Below are 18389 nucleotides of genomic sequence, written 5' to 3' on the forward strand. Positions count from 1 at the left end.
ATGACTATTATTTTCAATTCTAACCACTTCATCACAATAATATATATACCAAAAAGTGTTCTGTGCCAAGTTTCGTGCAAAACAAACTAAGATTGAGCTACTTTATGTGCAAAAGTGCAAAAAACGCTTAAAAATCATTAAAATCGCAACTTAACACGTAATTTCTAGGATATGAATATGATTATCAATTCTAAGCACTTCTACAAAATAATATATACCAAATGTTGTTGTGTACCAAGTTTCATGCAAAACAAACCAAGTTTTAGCTACTTTATGCGCAAATTTGCCAAAAATGCTTAAAAACCCATAAAATCGCAACTTAACACGTAATTTCTAGCATATGACTATGATTTTGAATTCTAACCACTTCAACAAAATAATATCTACCAAATAGTATTGTGTGCCAAGTTTCGTGCAAAACAAACCAAGTTTGAGATACTTTATGCGCAAAAGTGCCAAAAACGCTAAAAAAAACCCTTAAAATCGCAACTTAACACGTAATTTCTAGCATATGACTATAATTTTCAATTCTAACGACTTCAACAAAATAATATATACCAAAAAGTGTTGTGTGCCAAGTTTCGTGCAAAACCAACCAAGTTTGGGGTCAAATGACCTCATATACAAATTAGTGCATGGTTCCGTCTCTGGAATGTTACACTCCCATATTTTAAAGACATGTTTCCTCAAGGATATATATTAAAGGCATTACTTATATTTCACACTATTATCATTCTCAAATTTAGTTTAAAATTTATACTTCAATTCGATTAGTTTATTTCGAGTACATATGTATTTTTTTTTGAGTTATCAAGTAAATATGTACTTAATTTATAGTATTTTTTTATTTGACTAACTTTATTTTTGACTTAGTTTTACTGATATTTACTGTAATATTTTTTGTTGTAATTACTAATTATGATTTAATTAAATTATTTTTAGTTAAATTAAAATTATTATTTCTACCAATTTAAACATGAAAATCATATAGTGAAGTTTTTTGAGGCACCTTTTCCATCTTAACTTTAACTTGTGAAAACTATTATTTTAAAATATAAAAACATACAGATTACTCTCTATAAAGAAAAACAAAAATTGCAATCATGTCTTATTCGAAATCTGTTGCGTAATTAAGCCAACATTTTAAGTTTATGTGCTAGCTTTTTAGGGGATGGGTCAAGTAGATTTACAAGAATGAATTAATAATTTTGTTTTAACTCAGCTAACAAATTATGTTCATAGTAGCAATTTTGTCAACCCACCAGTAAAATTAAATATTTTGCGAATTACAATATTGAAGTTTTAGACTTTTACAAAATACAGTTTTAATGTTTATTTTTTTACGAATTATAATCACTAAAGTATCAAAGTTTACAACGTTTAAGCCAAATCATGACATAATTCCGACCAAGTTACCTAAAATTCTGACCACCAAAATGGTCGAAATTCTGTGATTTGGCCTGAACACTGTAGACTTTGATACTTTAATAGCTGTAATTCGTAAAAAATAAACATTAAAACTGTAATTCGTAAAAATATTAAACTTTAATACTGTAATTCTCAAATTATTCAATAGAATTTGAAGACACAACCAGCCAAACAATCGCAAAATGATCACTATTTTGAAATATTGATCATCTTGAATCAAGTGGTCGCATATAGACGTGTTCGCTTAATCTTTTTGGTTGAGAAATTAGACACTATGTGCACCACCTGTTAGGTCAATGATTGGTCGACAATTAATAGTTAGTAGTGACGGATTCAGGAAAAAAAAAAAGTGATGTCAAAAAAAAATTTAAGTGCAAATTTAAGTAAAAAGCACCTTATGAGTTTTGAACCATGGTCACTTATAAATGAAAGAAAATACACTAACGAACTCATTTTGGGTATATTTACATATATTACATGATTTTATTTTAGATTTAAGTGATGTCAATTGACCTTAATATTAGAAAACAAATATGTGTAGCCTGTATTAGAAATATAATATATGTAAATACACTACAAGTCTACAATTACAATGCTATATATTGTAGACGCCTTTGTGTATGGCAATGAATGGAAGTATTGATTAGATGAACGCCAAATGTGGAACGCCGTGAAGATTTGATTGTGACACTTGAGTCACTCGAAAACTTAATATATATTAAACGCGATATGCAAACTTTCCTTTTTGATATTTTCCCACAAAAATACTATGTATAAGATATGATCAATCACATCAAACACTAACTGGTACAAAGTGATTAATCTAAATGAATATGTGCTTTAAGGAAAATGATATAATCAGAGACACTGTGAGGAGTTTATAAAGTTTATAAATTATTTATTTATTTTTTTAATCACATCTTATAATCGAAATTTCATGCAAGTTTATAGAATAGTTTTTTTAATTCTACTTTATGGTCCATTGGGTCGATCCAGCACCTATGTATATAATAATATCATATAAAAATAAAAAAATGTGGTAAAATTTGTTTCGCAATCAATTCCTATAATTATCCGACCCGGCCCGGACCAACCTTTTACACCAAGACCCGCTAATGACTCGATCCATTATTAACATAATCCTCTAAGGACCCGTTAAAATGTGACTCGACCTTGACCCGTTGAGCCGACCCGCACAGTTAAACACCTCTAATTGTCAGTAACATATTGCATGACATTTGGTCACGTTGCAAAACAAGCATCACGCTCTGCGATATTTGGTGGAGTTGCACCACCTGTCTTTTGTTCACTTTGCTTCAATTTTTGCATTTTATTTTCTAAAACAATCTGGACTGGTAGATATGAATCTATATACGTTCCACTATAATGGATATAAATCCATAACACTACATAGAATATGTCCTAATAATTGACTCTAAATGCCAACTAACTTGTATTTTGTAAAACTATTGAAAATTAAGTATTAGTGTAATTTGTATTTTGTAAAATCATTACAATATAGAAAATATATTAGTGACATCACGTGCCAAACACAGAAAAACTATAGAAAATATGACTTATACATGCTTGGTCAAACTTCACTTTATGGTTAATTGACGGTTTCCGTTAAATAATAGTGTTTTATAAACATTTGAGTCATATGAAATAGCTTTTGCATTATTAAATAATTTCTTATAATTTTTTCATTAAAATAATGGTGAAATTTTCATTTAAAAAATAAAGTTTTTGTCAACATTTCATTTGGTTTAAAATTGGGAAGTATGTTATACATATCCCAACGTCTAGTGAACAAAAAAGACGTATGAGCTAGTTAGAGTCCCTATCAGCTGACAACTAGAAAATGTAACCGTTAGGTACTCTTCTGTAATTTCCTTCTTACCCGACTCTTCTTTCAAATAAATCTGCCGAAATTACATTCTCGACCCCAATATTATTGTCGCCCTCAATTAAGACACATTTATTTCTTCACATACAAATTTAAGAGAAATTTCACGTGGTAGCATTCAGTTTCCATGAAAAGTCAATGATAGCACTTTTGTAGGATTTTTCACATTGTAGCATCCAGTTTATGCACTATCTAACTACTATAGCCCGTTACATTCTTGTTAATTTCCGTTTAATTGATCATTTTGTAAGATATTACCACATTGTAGCATCCAATTTTTGCTCTCAAATATTTAATTCACCATTTTAACGTTTAATTCACCTATTAGTTTATTAACGCCCTTAAATGTTGTAACAATTAAGTAGATATGTATTAATACTTGAAATGCACCTTTTAAACTTATGAAATACACCTTTTGAGCTTATAAAATGCGTCTTTTGAATTATTTATTAGTGTTTGTAACGCCCCTTTTGAAAACTAGATGTTATCACGTGGAATTTCCTTTTTATAAATGCTGGTTTAATTCTAATTTTTTTTTATAAAAGCAGCTTAGAGTAAATTACTATAATCATTTGTTGTTCAAGTTCAACTAATTCAGCAAGTCTTGTACACAAATTGTTGTGAGAGTCGGTATCTCCGAGTGACGCATTAGATATATGAGCTATATAACCTAATAAATACAAATTAAAGAGAAATAAAAATGTGGATTTCTTGTTTTGGGGTCGTCTCTTTAAGAGACGGTCTCTCAAAAGAGTAGATGAGTCTTGTATGTCGTCTCACGGTGAAACGAGCCTATACAAACAACCCAAATTATTTATATATTTAAAAAATTTAATATAAAATTAAATCTAAACTTTTTTTATTTTTTTAATTAATTAGAATTATTCCAACCTATATTAAGTTGTCACACAGTGAGATCATCATCACCATCATACCCAGTGTATCATGTTACTAGAAAAACTATGATCAGGGTCTAGGGAGGGAAGAACGACGGTAACTCATACCCATAGAGGAGAGTGCGGTTAGAGTCCCTCGGCCCAAGAAAAGAATCTTCAATGAAAATGAAGGCTACAACTAACATGAAGTCTGCAATTTACTACACACATTCACCCTTAAAGATAAATAAATAAATAAATAAATAAAATACAAATAAAATTTAAAAAAAATAAAAAAAATAAAATAAACATAAAAGTAAAAAGTAAAAGGAGGTGGTAATAAGATAAAAACGAGTAAAAGAGCGATATATAAAGGCAAGAAACTATATTAATGATGTATAAGATGTACATATTCAATAATCTAAAATGTGAATAAAGCGCCGCCAACTAATTCTATTTTAGTTTTAGTTTAGTTTTTAAAAGAGCGATAATCTTAATAATGAATTTATTTAACTAATTTAAGTTTTTTTAATTCTTTCCCCTTTTTACGGATCTACCCCTCCACATTTTCCAATTTCCCTTTACATTTTCCAATAAAAATACAAAATTTTTATTTCAAAAAAAACCCTTTTGTAAATTCAAATTTCGGACTCTACTACCCTTTTGTTTCTAAACCCTTTCTCTCTATTTACGCTCTTGTCTCTTTCTCTCTCCTCTACTATACTCTGCGCAAGAAATCAGAAAAAATCATCAAAATGGATGAAGATATGGAATTGGAAGAGGAGGGAATTCCATTTTATCAAGTAGTTGAGATTGATTTTGATTATGAATTTGATGCGACGAGGTTCTTTGATTTTACTCGTCCTGAGTCAGAAGCTGAGTCAAGATTTTCCGAGTCGTGGTTTTTTTCTGCTCCTGATTATCCACCTTCTCGTAAGTCGCTCTTTGAACCGTAATTTTTTTTGGTTCTGCTTGGTGTTTCTTGTTTGTGTTTTCAAAATGTGATTTTTTTTATGCTAGTTTGAATTTCATTAAATGTTGTGAAAAATGCTGTAATTTGAGTGTTAATCTGTTTTGGATTATCAAATCAGGATTCTTTATTGCGATGAATAAATATATAAATTGAAATAAGGGTGGAAATGTGATAAAATTTTATTTGATTCAGTGCAATTTAATTTTTATAAAGAAAAATTCCATTTTTAGCTAGTTTATGTTGAATTAAATGTCGTTCTAGCGTTGAAGATATTTGTGGCAAATGAAATTAGGAATTTAAGGTTTTCATATAAGTTCAATTTGATGTTTGTGGATGTGAAGCTTATATCGTAGTCTTTAATTTGTTAAGCTATGTTTTTGGACTCTGGCAATGTGTTGAGAATCGCCTAATTTAAGAAAGCTAGAAAGTGTTATCATTCTAGGGTTCTTATGATTGTATTTTTTGTGAAATTGAATGTTTAAATGTCTACTTTTGGTATGATGTCATTGCCTTGTCAATTTTTGAATTTCTGAATGTAGTATGTTTGAAACTGTAATAAATTACGACTTGCGAGGATGTGGAACGTTAGACTAAATCTTTTTAGGCTCTGGATTATGTTGCTTGATAGAAAATTTTTTAATACTGTGTTTAAAATTTATTCTTGTTTTTGGAATTGACACTTCTGGTTTCGTTCAACATCACAGCTTTTATTGCTCAACTTTTTCCGCTAAATGGTTTGAACTCGCATCGTGTGGATGTTTCACTCAAGTCTAGATATGATGACCAATCGGAGATGGATGATGATGATGATATTGATCATCGCACGGAACATGGTGATCAAGATGAGGCATGTAGAGGTATTAGTTCAGAGTTTTATTTTTGTTATTTATTCTTATTTTATCTGTGTAGAGGTCTTGTAATTCAGTAAGACTTCATATATGAAAACTATTTTGAAGAATTGGGAGCTTACTTAATAGTCTTTGTTTTTGTACTTTGAGAAATTACCTTATTATTATGTGCAAAGGAAAGATTATAACTAGAATATAAATCATCTAGCTTTTGATTATAATTAGAATATAAATCATCTAGCTTTTGACTTGGTTATTGGCTGGATTTTATTTATCTGCATGTTAACTTCCAAGTAATTTTTACTATCAAATTGGACTTAGTGCATGTGGTTTGGAAACTACCTCTTCTTCTAGAGCCTCCTTATGGCAATACCATTGATGGGTTGGTGTTATCATTGATATTGCCCGTTTTTGGTAGGGGTGTTAAAAAAAAAAACTCGACCTGAAGACCTAGAATCTTATATGTCGAGTCAAATTAGGAAAAAAAACTTAGTCATGGGTCATATCCTGTTATTGTTGGGCCGGGTCATGGGCCTTTATCATAAATACGTGAGTACCCAAAATGGGTTGACAAACTATTTTAATTATTTTCCAGGGCGTTTGAGGACGCTTTATAACTAGGGAAATATTATATGGTAAAATTGACGACGTATTAATATTCCCGAGCGTTTGACTATTATGGGATTATATAACACTAGGAGAAAGATATTTGGATTTTGGAGTGTACAGACGCTATTTCAATGAATTATATGTCATGTTGTAATAGCTAAGTGTATGTCTAGAATAGTAATATAACGTTTGGTGGGCATCCCTGCAGTTGGATTAGAATCATGGTGGAGCTTTGTTTTATGGGGCAATACGTTGCAAAGTGCTATAACAGTATGTTGCTGGGTCAATTGGGTACCCATTGTTTCGACCCAAATTATTCGGGTCGATACATCAGCCGGCAAATTTAATACCCAACTATCTGGGTACTCGAAATGCTGGATTCTCACTTAAGAAAACTCCTAGTTTCTGGTAGCTAACCAAATTTGAGTGGAGCAAAATGCAGTGTTATGTGTGCTTCGAAAATTGCGTGCAATTCTTTCGCTTGCCAATTACACATGTTTTTTTTAAGTAAAAAATCATGTTCCTTATCCGCTGGTGATTTTTAACAAAAGTTTAATCTGACTCATTGTGACATGTCATTGTAGGTCAAAATCAACTATCGTCTAAGCATTTTTTTGATTTTTTTTTTTTTGCAATTTAGTCCTTATGATGTCTTACTTTGATAACTAGTCGTTAGATAGCTTTCCCCCTCTTTATATTAGGGGGTTGCTTATAAAATTTTTATGCCTTTAGGCTTATGTTGGCAAAAATTTAAACTTCTTTTTTTTTTTTTTTTTTACTAATTTAAACTATATATGATGATACCATTCGAATATAATAACCATAGGCTTTGTGGTAAATTTATTCTTTTGTATAATTGAGAGGTCAAAAGTATAAATCTTTGCACCTTGTGTCCCCGTCAAATTTCAACACCAGTTTCGCCACTGTGTTGCAAGTTATGGTGGAACTTATTTATTTTGACTGAATGCTAATAGCCATTATACATTCATTGATCTGGCAATACAATTTTTTCCCTTTTGTTGCAGAAGAAAGCAGTCAGGCTTTGTTGCAAAAAATGTATGACAGTCGTTTCCCCAATTCTCAAAAGCAGGCTACACATTTACATGATGGTCTGCTCATATTCTTTTGTGATTATTCATTTCAAGTATATACATTGCCAATAATATTTTATTTTTCTAAAAACATGAATTATTTTTCAACTATTGTTTGCAAAATTGAAATACTGCATACTTACCTGTAATGCAATATATGGAATCACTATATCTTGATAATGAAGATGGATAGAAGATGGATAAACCTGTAATGTGATATATGGAATCACTATATCTTGATATTGAAGATGGATAAACCTGTAAAGAATGGACGAATGCACGGTGATTACTGTAAAATTATATTTTTGTTGGAATTTGGTCCTTTCTTTAAATCATTAAATCTCCAGTTAATTTCTTGCATTGTTGTGTAATGTAACGGTTTGATTACTCTAATGTAGTTGTATAACTTTTGATGTTACTTGTTTATACCAGGTCCCTCAAGAGGTTTGACTTTCTTCAATCACTTGGCTCATGATATTAAGAAAACAAAAACCAAATCTCTCGCTAAGCCTTGCATTCGAAAGAGCTCAACTTTAATGAAACCCACTGCAAGTCAGTTGGCAAAGCAAAATCAACAGCGTCAAGTTTTAAATTCCAGGTGAGTATCAAAGTGTACAATACAGGTTCTCCCTCCCTCATGCCCTTAATCATCTTTGTTTTGAGTGGGTTGAGGATGGCGGAGGGGTTGAATCAAAAAATTTCTTATTGGTGCTTTTTAAATTTGAAATTATGCTTCTAGGTTGCAAAAGAATGAGGGAACTTTAGGTACTGCTTGTGGCATGGAAAGTCAAGCTTCAAAAAGACAAAAGCTTGATGGAGGCCTTTTACGCAAGGTATGTATATTTCTCCTTTACGTTTGTGCTACTTTAAAATATCATTTTAGTTTTTCGTACATTGACCTCATTGTGGGACCTGTTTTCTTGGAATAGTTTGAACTGGATTTATTATTGTTGAATGGAATTGAATTTTTTTTGTAGAAATGAATTGAGCTGAATTTGATTGTTGAACTAAATTGAACCGATTGTTCTAAAATTACTATAAATTTGCAAAAAAACAAGCCTATAATTTAATGTCTTTTTTATATATTGATGAGAACACTAATTATACTGCTAGCTGTTCAAGAGAAGCACTATCAATGTTATTTTGGGGTAAGATTTTGCATGCATGATCTTGTTCGGATGTTTAATTGATAGACGATGTTATACCATGTGATTTTTAAATTCACTGTCATTCATTTGTTCTGCAGTAATTGATGATGATGCACATGTTTGATTCTTATGGTTGCGTTGATGGCGTATTTTTTTTTCTTTTTTGCGAAGGGTGTATATATTGATCCTGTGCTCTACGGTTGTTATGCGTTGTTTTGATGTATCCAAGTATTGTTGAGTATTTTGTTTCTCATTCTACAGATTACCAATTTGAAGCAGCCTGTCAATCTAATCCACAAGTTGCCCAAAAAGGTATTAACATATTCTGAGGTTTTTCCTGCCAATAATTCCATACATAATTGATTTTGTACAAGTCATGGAACATCTTCTTTCCTTGCTATTGGTTGTGCATAGTCTTACAGAAAGAAAAACGATTTTTGGATATACCCAAAATATAACTTTTGTGCATTTTTGTTTTGTGATGCCGTAAAGGCATTTTGGTAAGTCATATTGTAGCAACACCTTTTCGCTTTAAACTGGTTATAGATATCTTTAATGTTTCTGTACTAAACTGATACTTCTACTATGGTAGATAAAGGCTATTGATCATGTGGATTGCATCCTTGATGCAAGTGACATGGCATATAATCCTGCTGAACCCTTGATTATTCTTTCAGGATGCAACTGTGCAAGGCTTGAATACACAAACGAGGTTGAGGATTACTATTCCAAGGGAGCCAGATCTTGCTACTGCTCATAGAGCAGAAAGGACAAGGTTAATAATGTAGTAATGTTGTATATGTATTACAACTAGCTTGCCTTGTTGACAAGCACTTATTTTCTCTTTAAGTCAGGTTACAAGTTGTAAGATTTTTATGATTTTCCCTACAAATGATGTATGTAACTTTCGTTCTCACAGATCAGCGAGCTCTAAAGAAATGCAAAATCCTACTGCAACCAGATACAAGTTTAAAGCACGGCCGTTAAACAAAAAGGTTTATCTTACTTTTATTCATTAAGCGATTTCTACTATAATTCTGAGACCTATTTTATTAAATTTTTTTTCCTATAATGTGCAGATTCTTGAGACTCCTGTGTTCCCACACCCTACTAGAACTACACAACAATTGCCTGATCTTAAAGTGAGGCATCAATGTCTTGGCCTCTTATTCTCTTTCGGCTCTCAATGCTTATCAAAAGAAATTGATTATATCCTTCACCATCTTGGCTAAAGTTGTTTTATGTTCTATAGGCACCACACTTTAAATCAAGTGGACAAACAAAGCATCATACCTCCACTGCCGCATCATCAGTCTGTCAAACTGATAAGGTTAATTAATTACCTCCTACTTTCTAGATCAATAATTGCTTCTAGAATAAATGTTGCGGTATGTTATTGCATTTTTTTGATACATGAATGACTATCCTTGATTAACCTTATATGTGTGTGAATTGGATTAGTTCTATTGTTTATATCAATTTGTAGATGATAATAGATTACAAGTCATGTCCTTCTATTATGTATATAACCTACTTATAGTTATTGGTATTCTTGACAAGAGAAGGGATCTAGCCCTGAAATAATGGGACTCTTCCGCTTAATCATAAAATGATTGCCTAGATGTAGACCTGGGAAAACGGTCGGTCGGTCGGGTTTTGGGTCAGATCAATTTCGGTCGGGTCATTTTCGGGTCGGGTCAGTTTCGGATCAGGTCAGTTTCAGGTCGGATCACTCTGGGTTTCGGGTAGGTTCGGATTGACCCAACGGTTTACCATAAAACATTAGAATATCCAATCGACTAATTCAACATAAAAAAATCATTAAAATGTCTAAAAAAAATCATTAGAGAAATTACATGTACGATTTTCAAAAAATAGTTGGTATGTCAGGTTCATTTAAGTGCAAGAAAAATAGAGGAATTAATACTTATTTTGAAAGACTTGTAAGATACGCGCTTTATAAAAGTTATTTTGTTTATTATAATTGTAACGTTAGATAAAAATGACGTTAAAATTATCTTCACAATTTTCATGTTGGAAAGATATACAACTAACTAAGTACTTATTTCGTCTTATAAGATACACGTTTTATAATTTAGGGTAGCGACATTCCTTTTTTGAAAAGCTCATTCAAACGTGCGAAACGTTCGTATAAATTATATTGATTTGCTTACTGAAATGTAGAAGAATTAAAAACTCATTTGACTGATTTAACAAGATACATGTATTCAATAAAGATGATTATAACGTCCTGTTTTTAAAGAAAAATAATTACGATGGCTAAAAAGACGTTAAATACGTGTTTTTTGAGATCTATTGATGAGTTTTAGGGTTCAAGTGATAAACTCAATATGTTGAGATACTTTGAAAACTAAAATTTTATTTGAAATGAATTCTAACATTGAAATTACTCTAAAAATTGATATTAAATCTGTCAAAACGGGTCGGTTTCCGTCGGGTAATTATCGGGTCGGTCATGTTTCGGATTAAGTCGCTTTCGGGTCGGTCGGGTTCGGGTTTTGTCGGGTCGGGTCCCAGGTTCATTTTCGGGTCGGATCAAATTTTCCCAGGTCTACCTAGATGCAACTACGACTAGCACCTTGGCGACCGTTGTGTTGGGCACCTTGATGCAAGCACCTTAAAATACATTGTAGCGCGTAAATGCAAGTGCCCTAAAGTGGGTTAGAGTACTTTTTGGTCTTAACCTCAGAAAAAAACTTATTTGATGCGAACACCCATCATGTATTTTTTCTCGTCATTATTTCTCTTATTTTTTTCGGTTCCCTTCTATTTTGTGGGTTTTTTTTCTAGGTTTTTATACAAATTTCTGAATTTTTTTGACTAGAATTTGGGGAGCCTCTCACCCAAAAGCTAGCATCTTCACTCAACGAGCCTATGACCCTTAGTGCCTTATAGTTCTTCTCCGTTGAAAACTAAGCTCTTCCATCAAGTTTTTCGATTGTTATTTTGCCTTAGCAGCCTTACAGATGTGATGTCATACCATATACAACGTCTGAGATGTAACCTGGTCATCCAGTGGCTCTTTGTTAATATTGTTTGAACATGTATAAACTTTAACATCGTCAGTAACTCTGTAACATACAGGAATAGGTTTTGAGAGTTTTAGTGTTCAATTTTTTATGTAATGTATGTATAAATAATTGAAAATACATTAATCATTGGTCTATTTGTAGTTTGTTCTCGCGTTTTTCCTTTTCACGAACGATCTACTAGCAATGGCCAGCTGGCTGCCCTTTCTGGCATAATTTGCTGAAGTTTTTCTCTAATTTTCACTCCCTGTTATGTGCCGTCTTAACAGCCTATTCGCTCATTGTCGAGTTGATTTTTGTTTTTTGAAACTAAAACCCTATTTGGTACTACAACCAGGACACTTTAAAGTTCATATATGGATTGCAGATGCTTTGACTTGGGTCACATGATTCTTTCTGAAATTTTGGAGTCTGATGGCTCATGTTCCTTAAGGTCTTAAACACATTACGTTAAACATTGAACTGGTACCTATGGCCCTTTTTGGTAGAGCATGGGAGCTCACATTGAGGCCAAGCCACCACATTTTTACTTTGACCCCAGATGCAACTTAGGGCTCTGCTTAAATGTGATACTTTATTTATGCTTTGTTTGTTGAGCGTGCTTACATCCTTTAGGTTTTGACATCTGCTAACTGAATTGGTTATTGGTTGTATCAAATTTGCAATTTCATATGATCAAAGTAAACGATTCAAACGGATTCAATAGCTTTGGCGAGAACAAACAGATGCATGAGATTTATTTTTTTTGAATGACTGAGACAATAAGAATGACGAGAGATTACAGCTACCACAAACCAGCAAGTCTTGCTTGTAATGCGATTGTGGTAGTGTTGAGTTTTCTTTTAATTTGTATCTTGGCTACTTGATCCTGCAAGAAGACAAGCATGGGAGTGGATTGTCTAGTGCTTTGTGGTTCAATCTTTGTTTATTCTGTGTGATTAAATGTGGTTTATTCTATGTTTATTCTGTGTTCTTGTGGTCAACCCAGCAACTTAAGTTTTGATTAATGCAGGGCTTGAACAAAGTAACTACTGATAACACTACGGAAACGGGAAACAAGGATGCAAAAAGGTAAGTGGTAGGACGTGTGCTCAAAATTCTTAAAGGTGTAATTTGGGTTAGATGCATGTTATACTTTGCAGAATCCGTGTTCTATATCTTCTGTCTTTTGTCATCTAGTAATGTAGTATAGCTGTCTAATGTTCATTGAGCTAGAAGCCTTTGTATGTGCTTTCTATATACTATAAATATTTAGTCATATTGAAGCTTTAGACGCCAAATATTTTTTATGCTGATCTATGCGATTTAACTCAAGTGAGGATTCGTATGTTAGTATTTCATTGAATGATCATGTCTCATGTCTGAAATAGATGCTTATACTAGGGTGACTTTTTTTCACTATTTCTTTTGATGCTTGCATTATCATGCAGTATATTTCTGAACCCGATGGTTTACGATCAGTTGATTGTACTTTCTGCAGGATTGAATTTGTGGATGCTAAAAAAGGGGATGCACAGAAAGTATCACAAAGTTTTAAAGCAAGACCTCTTGACAGGAAGGTAATTGCTATGATTTGAAGACTTCATGAATGGAATAACTGCTTTGAGGGCCTGCTCTCTTCATCTTAGAACCGAAATGAACAAGAAACATCCTATATGAAATTTTAACAGAGAAAGCGAAAGCCAGGCTCAGTACCCTGGAGAGATTAGATCTAGTCCTGTGCAAAACTTGCTCAGAAACACCCGAACATCACTCACAAGTAGTCATTATCATCCCAAAATCTCTAATAAATGATCTCATTTTCTACTTAGTTTTAACATAGAAATGTGAACATAGATTTGAGGCTGGTTTATGCATTAAATGCGAAACAATAGATAACATTGCCTGATGCAGATATTGACAAGTAGAGGAGACATTGGTGTTTTCAGAAATAGCAAGCGGGAAGTTACAGTACCAAAGGTAATATCTTGATCAAGATCTTTGCTTCAGTGCATATATGTACTTTTATGAAGCAGTATTCCTGAATTTTTGTTTGAACTATTAGGAATTTGAGTTTCAAACAGCGAAGAGGGTTCAGCAAAATCTTCCGATAGAGCTTTTCAGCAAGGTATCCTCACTTATTCATGACTTGGCGGATTATCCATTCAGTTACCTCTAGAACAATATCCTGTATCTCATATTTTTCTCTTGGTATAATTGTAGCTCTCGCTTACTGGTGAATCTCGGCCAAAAAACTGCGCACAGATTGAATTACCCCAGAGAACTTCTATTTCCTCTAAGGTTTTTTGACATTTATTTAAATCATTTTCTTTTCCGTGCTATTATCTTGGAAACTTGCTGACTTCTCACTTCTTCTATAAGGGAACAAAAGAAAACAGTTGGCAACCATTTCACCAGAATTATCAAAACGTATGTTTCCCCTTTTTAAATCAGTTACTTTTGTTTTGACTGTTTGTTTGTAAACTAGCTAAAAGTAAATCTGCATACTCCAAAAGTAAGACCATGCTGTGAGTGGGATTCTAATATACTGTAGGTCTTTACGTTTACGCAGATGACGTACCAGGCAAAGGAAAAACGAGCTACACTGTTAGTCGAAAAGAGACATTGACTGTTGCTAACAAAGGAATTGGCTTAACCAGTTCTCACAATTGCATGAGCAGGTGCATTTTGTTCTCATTTTTCTGAACTAGGTTGTGCTATATCGTTATATAATGTTTGAATATTATACATTGTTGCAGGCCTTTCGGGGGTACGAGACAACAATAGCTCATATTTTCATCTTAAAACTAGGTCTTTCAAATCCCTAGGTGTACAGATGCCTGTTGATTGCGTTTTTTATACAAGTGCTAAGGAATTGGTCTCTTCTCATTGAGCTCTCCTACAGAATAACACTAACCAAGTTTTGTACATAAATCGTGCGCCCCCTTTTTTGCCCGCCTGTATTCATCGATTAATCCAATAGATTTTTTATGAGGGAATATAGGGATGTACTTTTACAACAAAAAGAATACTATCATTCTAATTAATGAAATTTATGCTCAAGAACTATCTTGAGTATTTCTTAAGCAGATATGCTTCTGCTCCATGCAACGTTTTATGTGGTCGTGCAGCTCATATAGTTTGATTAGGGTTTCGAAATTGAAATCATATAGTTTTAATAAATCTGGTATTTAGCTTACGGTTTGTTGTTACTGCTGTTGTTTTACGAGTTGTTCTTAGTCATAGCAGAAACAAGGGAAAGAGGCGCTTGCTTTGTCCATCGCCTTAAGTCGTAAGGTTTTTTTGTAGACTTCTTAGTGTGCTCCTTGGCTGGCCTCCTCTTTGTTATTGCAATGGCAAGGTCATTTGGAAACAACGTCTTCCATATGAAGCCATGGAGAAAAGTAGAAACGAATAGTATGGCCACCATTGTAGTAGACATGAACGAGAGTGATAACGCTAGGCCTTTGCTTACTACCGAAGGCGCTTCCTCTGCGTACTTGATTGTAGCAATTGATGCTGTTGTCATCGGAAAAGTATACGACCACCATGACACTGAAAACCTGTGCAAGAAAGGAAATCACATATTAATTATGTCTGCTTAGATTTCTAAGAGAATATTGAAAATTGCCAAATTTCCTCTCATCACACCTCAATCACACTCGGAATAATGGAGTCACTAGATTAATCTTCTCACTTGATAATTACAGTACGGCGTCAAACAAAGATGAAGTAATAACTCGTAATAAATGTAAGAACAAAAGAGGGAACAAAAATTTGAGGGGTGGGAAAAAATCCCAAGATTCATTTTATCTTGGACTATAAATCTCCATCCAAACAATTTGAAGACAATCTTATTAATGTTTAAAGATTTTAATTACACTTTAATCACTATCTCAACAGTGGAGTCACTCACTATTTGATTTTATAAAATGAAAATCCTTAATTTTTTTCTCTCATTAAATCCTAATTTTTTGGCTCTGCTCTGTCGTTAGATTAATCTTCCTACTTGATGAATATAAGGGTCTAATTAGAAATCACAAAGGTGCATGTAATTCTCATTTCTATCTCCTTTTCTCCCTTCCGTTCCTTTCTCTTCGGTAAAATGATACATGCTTTGTTAACTGCCCATTCTACTAATTAATTTAGTTATCCAAAGTAAATCAGATTAGATGTAAGTGAGAAAAATTACCTGAAACCAGTAAAGAATTGAGGTCGAACAACAAGTGAGATATAAAGAAACAAAGCAATGAAGTAGCAAGTCCTTGATAACCCATCAAATTCACCATAAATAGCACCCCAAGCAATACTAGCTGCTGCAGGTGTTGCTATAAACATACAATAAACAGGGTGTAATTCCTTTGGCAATGTTTCACTTGTAGGCAATCTTTGATAAAGTGTTACAAACACCACAAGATAATGTGCAAATCCCACTGCCCACAAGAACTTTGCTGGCTCCATCAGCCCTGCTTTAGCACCCACAATTGCCCCAACAAAGTTACCAACTACTGATAGATGTGAAGATGGGTTAGCCACCATACTTAAACGTCGTTTTCCTCCTGATAGCCATTGCCCGTAAATCTTAAGCTCGAGGACGAAAAGTGGGCCCGCGAAAAGGAAGAAAATCGAAGGGTGAAGATTGTTGTGTGCTATGATGGGAGGAACTCCTATGGCCATAAACATGGCTACAACCCATGGAGCAAAAAAGAAGTTTACTCTAACAGGGTGGAAGTATTCTCTTTTGACTGCTTCAAAGTAGAATATACATTTGAGTAAATATGTGATGGATACTAATAAGAGGATTAGTAAGGAAAGGTTCCAAAGTACAAGGTTTATGTATGGGGTTATGTTGAGGAATTTCATGCATGGGCTTGTTGATATTGACTTCCATAAGATGGATTGGCTGCTTAGACCTAAGCATATACCAAAACAATTTATTGGGAATCTTAGGAGAAACGGCCATGTTTCATCTTTGGGTAGAAGTATGTCTTCTGAATCCTGTGAAAATAAAAAGTTTGGTTGTAAATCATGTATAGTAATTCACATGTAAATATTGTTGAAGAATGCAAAGAATGGTAAGAAATTTGAATTTCGGGTAGGTGATAAGACTCGAACTCTTATTACAAGGGTGAGGTACACATAAGACTTTAGATCTAATTACTAAAAAATTGTTGTAACATCAAAAGAGACAAATACACATAGATATATACACATAGAAACATATGATCTTGAAAACAAATATCAACAATGCCACACAATATATAATTAAAAATACAAACATACCTTTTATATAAAGCATCCTAAATACATAATCAACATCTTTAATATTATAGTTAAAAGTGCAACCTTTTAACCATTGATATACCAGAATAGCTTAGTTAGCAAACATTTTATAGACTAGCATGTAAATACCCAAATATTTCTAACAAAATCAAGTTTAAAATATAGAAAATTAAAATACCTTGACTTGATCTAGCTCAGGACCTCTAAGAGCAGCGTAGTACCTCCCAGCAGGAACACTTTTATTAACAGATTCATTTTCCTCATGACCCCCATTATTATTACTATTATTATTATTATTATTATAATTATTACTAACATTATTATTAATAATATTATTAATAATATTATTATTATTAACCCTCTCATTAAAATCAATATCATAATTTTCCTTTTTAAAAGTAGAAGGCAACAAAGAGTTTTGTTTAGTAAGAGTAGATTTAGTCCTAAACATACTAAAATCTCCTTTCTTAGGTTCCCCTACACCAACCCCAACCCCAACATTACTACTTTTAGACCCAACCCCACCAAGACTTCTCCCACTTCTATTTAAAGAAATTCTCTCATTTTGCTTCCCTTTCAAAACAGAAAATCCTGTTTCAAGTGATACTTGTCTACTTAGATTCCTATTTCCTAGCCTTCTTCCTTGTTCTTGAAACCTTACAGGCTTGGGCCTGCCTCGTCTCGCCGCGGTCGGCTTTGGTGGGTGTTCTTGATCATCTGCTGATAATGCTTCATGTATATCAACACAATGAACATTTGATGTGCTAGATGATGGTGGAGGAAATTTCTCCATAATTGTGTAACGTTATAATATTGTTCGTTTTGATTTGGTTAAATACTTGACATTTCTTGGATGAAATTGAAAATATGTCTATTATGTATTATTGGGTTTTGTATATATGATTGCTTAAAGAAATCTAAGTAATGTGAATCCATGCAAAAGTTTGGTACTTTAAATTAGTTAGTATCATCACGGGAAATGGGGGTACTAAGAATCGCTTTATTAAGGTGAGGATGTAAATAGTTATGAAATGGGGTATTTGGGGTGGCTATCAATGTCAAAAGAACCAACTCAATCAAAAGCATGAATGTTAAATGAACTAATTCGATCAAAAGTTTAAACTGGTAATTAAGAGAATAGGATATGTTATATACTCTAACATGTCCCTTCATCAAATGAGCTCTTTGGGATATAGGAA

The 18389-nt window shown here is 33.0% G+C and overlaps 2 protein-coding genes across 2 annotated transcripts; one reads left to right on the plus strand and one right to left on the minus strand.

Moving 5' to 3' along the window:
* Positions 1–4603: 4603 nt before the first annotated feature.
* On the plus strand, positions 4604–14993 carry LOC130803729 (protein TPX2-like). Its single transcript, XM_057667929.1, has 19 exons — positions 4604–4614; positions 4733–5142; positions 5887–6039; positions 7665–7748; positions 8163–8328; positions 8470–8563; positions 9140–9190; positions 9556–9653; positions 9798–9873; positions 9958–10020; positions 10131–10208; positions 12941–12999; positions 13409–13487; positions 13822–13887; positions 13973–14035; positions 14131–14208; positions 14290–14337; positions 14480–14588; positions 14667–14993. The coding sequence occupies exons 1-18, from the start codon at positions 4604–4606 to the stop codon at positions 14534–14536; spliced, it is 1734 nt and encodes a 577-aa protein (XP_057523912.1). The 3' UTR covers positions 14537–14588; positions 14667–14993.
* A 122-nt stretch (positions 14994–15115) lies between these two features.
* Positions 15116–18138, minus strand: LOC130803874 (guard cell S-type anion channel SLAC1). The gene is made up of 3 exons (XM_057668097.1): positions 17369–18138; positions 16100–16905; positions 15116–15470 (listed from the first exon to the last, which is right to left on the minus strand). The coding sequence occupies exons 1-3, from the start codon at positions 17981–17983 to the stop codon at positions 15131–15133; spliced, it is 1761 nt and encodes a 586-aa protein (XP_057524080.1). The 5' UTR covers positions 17984–18138; the 3' UTR covers positions 15116–15130.
* Between the last annotated feature and the right edge of the window lie 251 nt (positions 18139–18389).

Source organism: Amaranthus tricolor, chromosome 17 (assembly GCF_026212465.1).
Source record: "Amaranthus tricolor cultivar Red isolate AtriRed21 chromosome 17, ASM2621246v1, whole genome shotgun sequence".
Taxonomy (NCBI): Eukaryota; Viridiplantae; Streptophyta; class Magnoliopsida; order Caryophyllales; family Amaranthaceae; genus Amaranthus; species Amaranthus tricolor.

Coding starts and splice junctions, on each gene's coding strand:
- LOC130803729 (XM_057667929.1), top strand. Junction 9,654..9,797: donor CATAGAGCAGAAAGGACAAG/GTTAATAATGTA, acceptor TCGTTCTCACAG/ATCAGCGAGCTCTAAAGAAA. Junction 10,209..12,940: donor CAGTCTGTCAAACTGATAAG/GTTAATTAATTA, acceptor TGATTAATGCAG/GGCTTGAACAAAGTAACTAC.
- LOC130803874 (XM_057668097.1), bottom strand. CDS start 17,983: ATGGAGAAATTTCCTCCACCATCATCTAGCACATCAAATGTTCATTGT. Junction 16,906..17,368: donor CTGAGCTAGATCAAGTCAAG/GTATTTTAATTT, acceptor TTATTTTCACAG/GATTCAGAAGACATACTTCT. Junction 15,471..16,099: donor CAATTCTTTACTGGTTTCAG/GTAATTTTTCTC, acceptor TTTCTTGCACAG/GTTTTCAGTGTCATGGTGGT.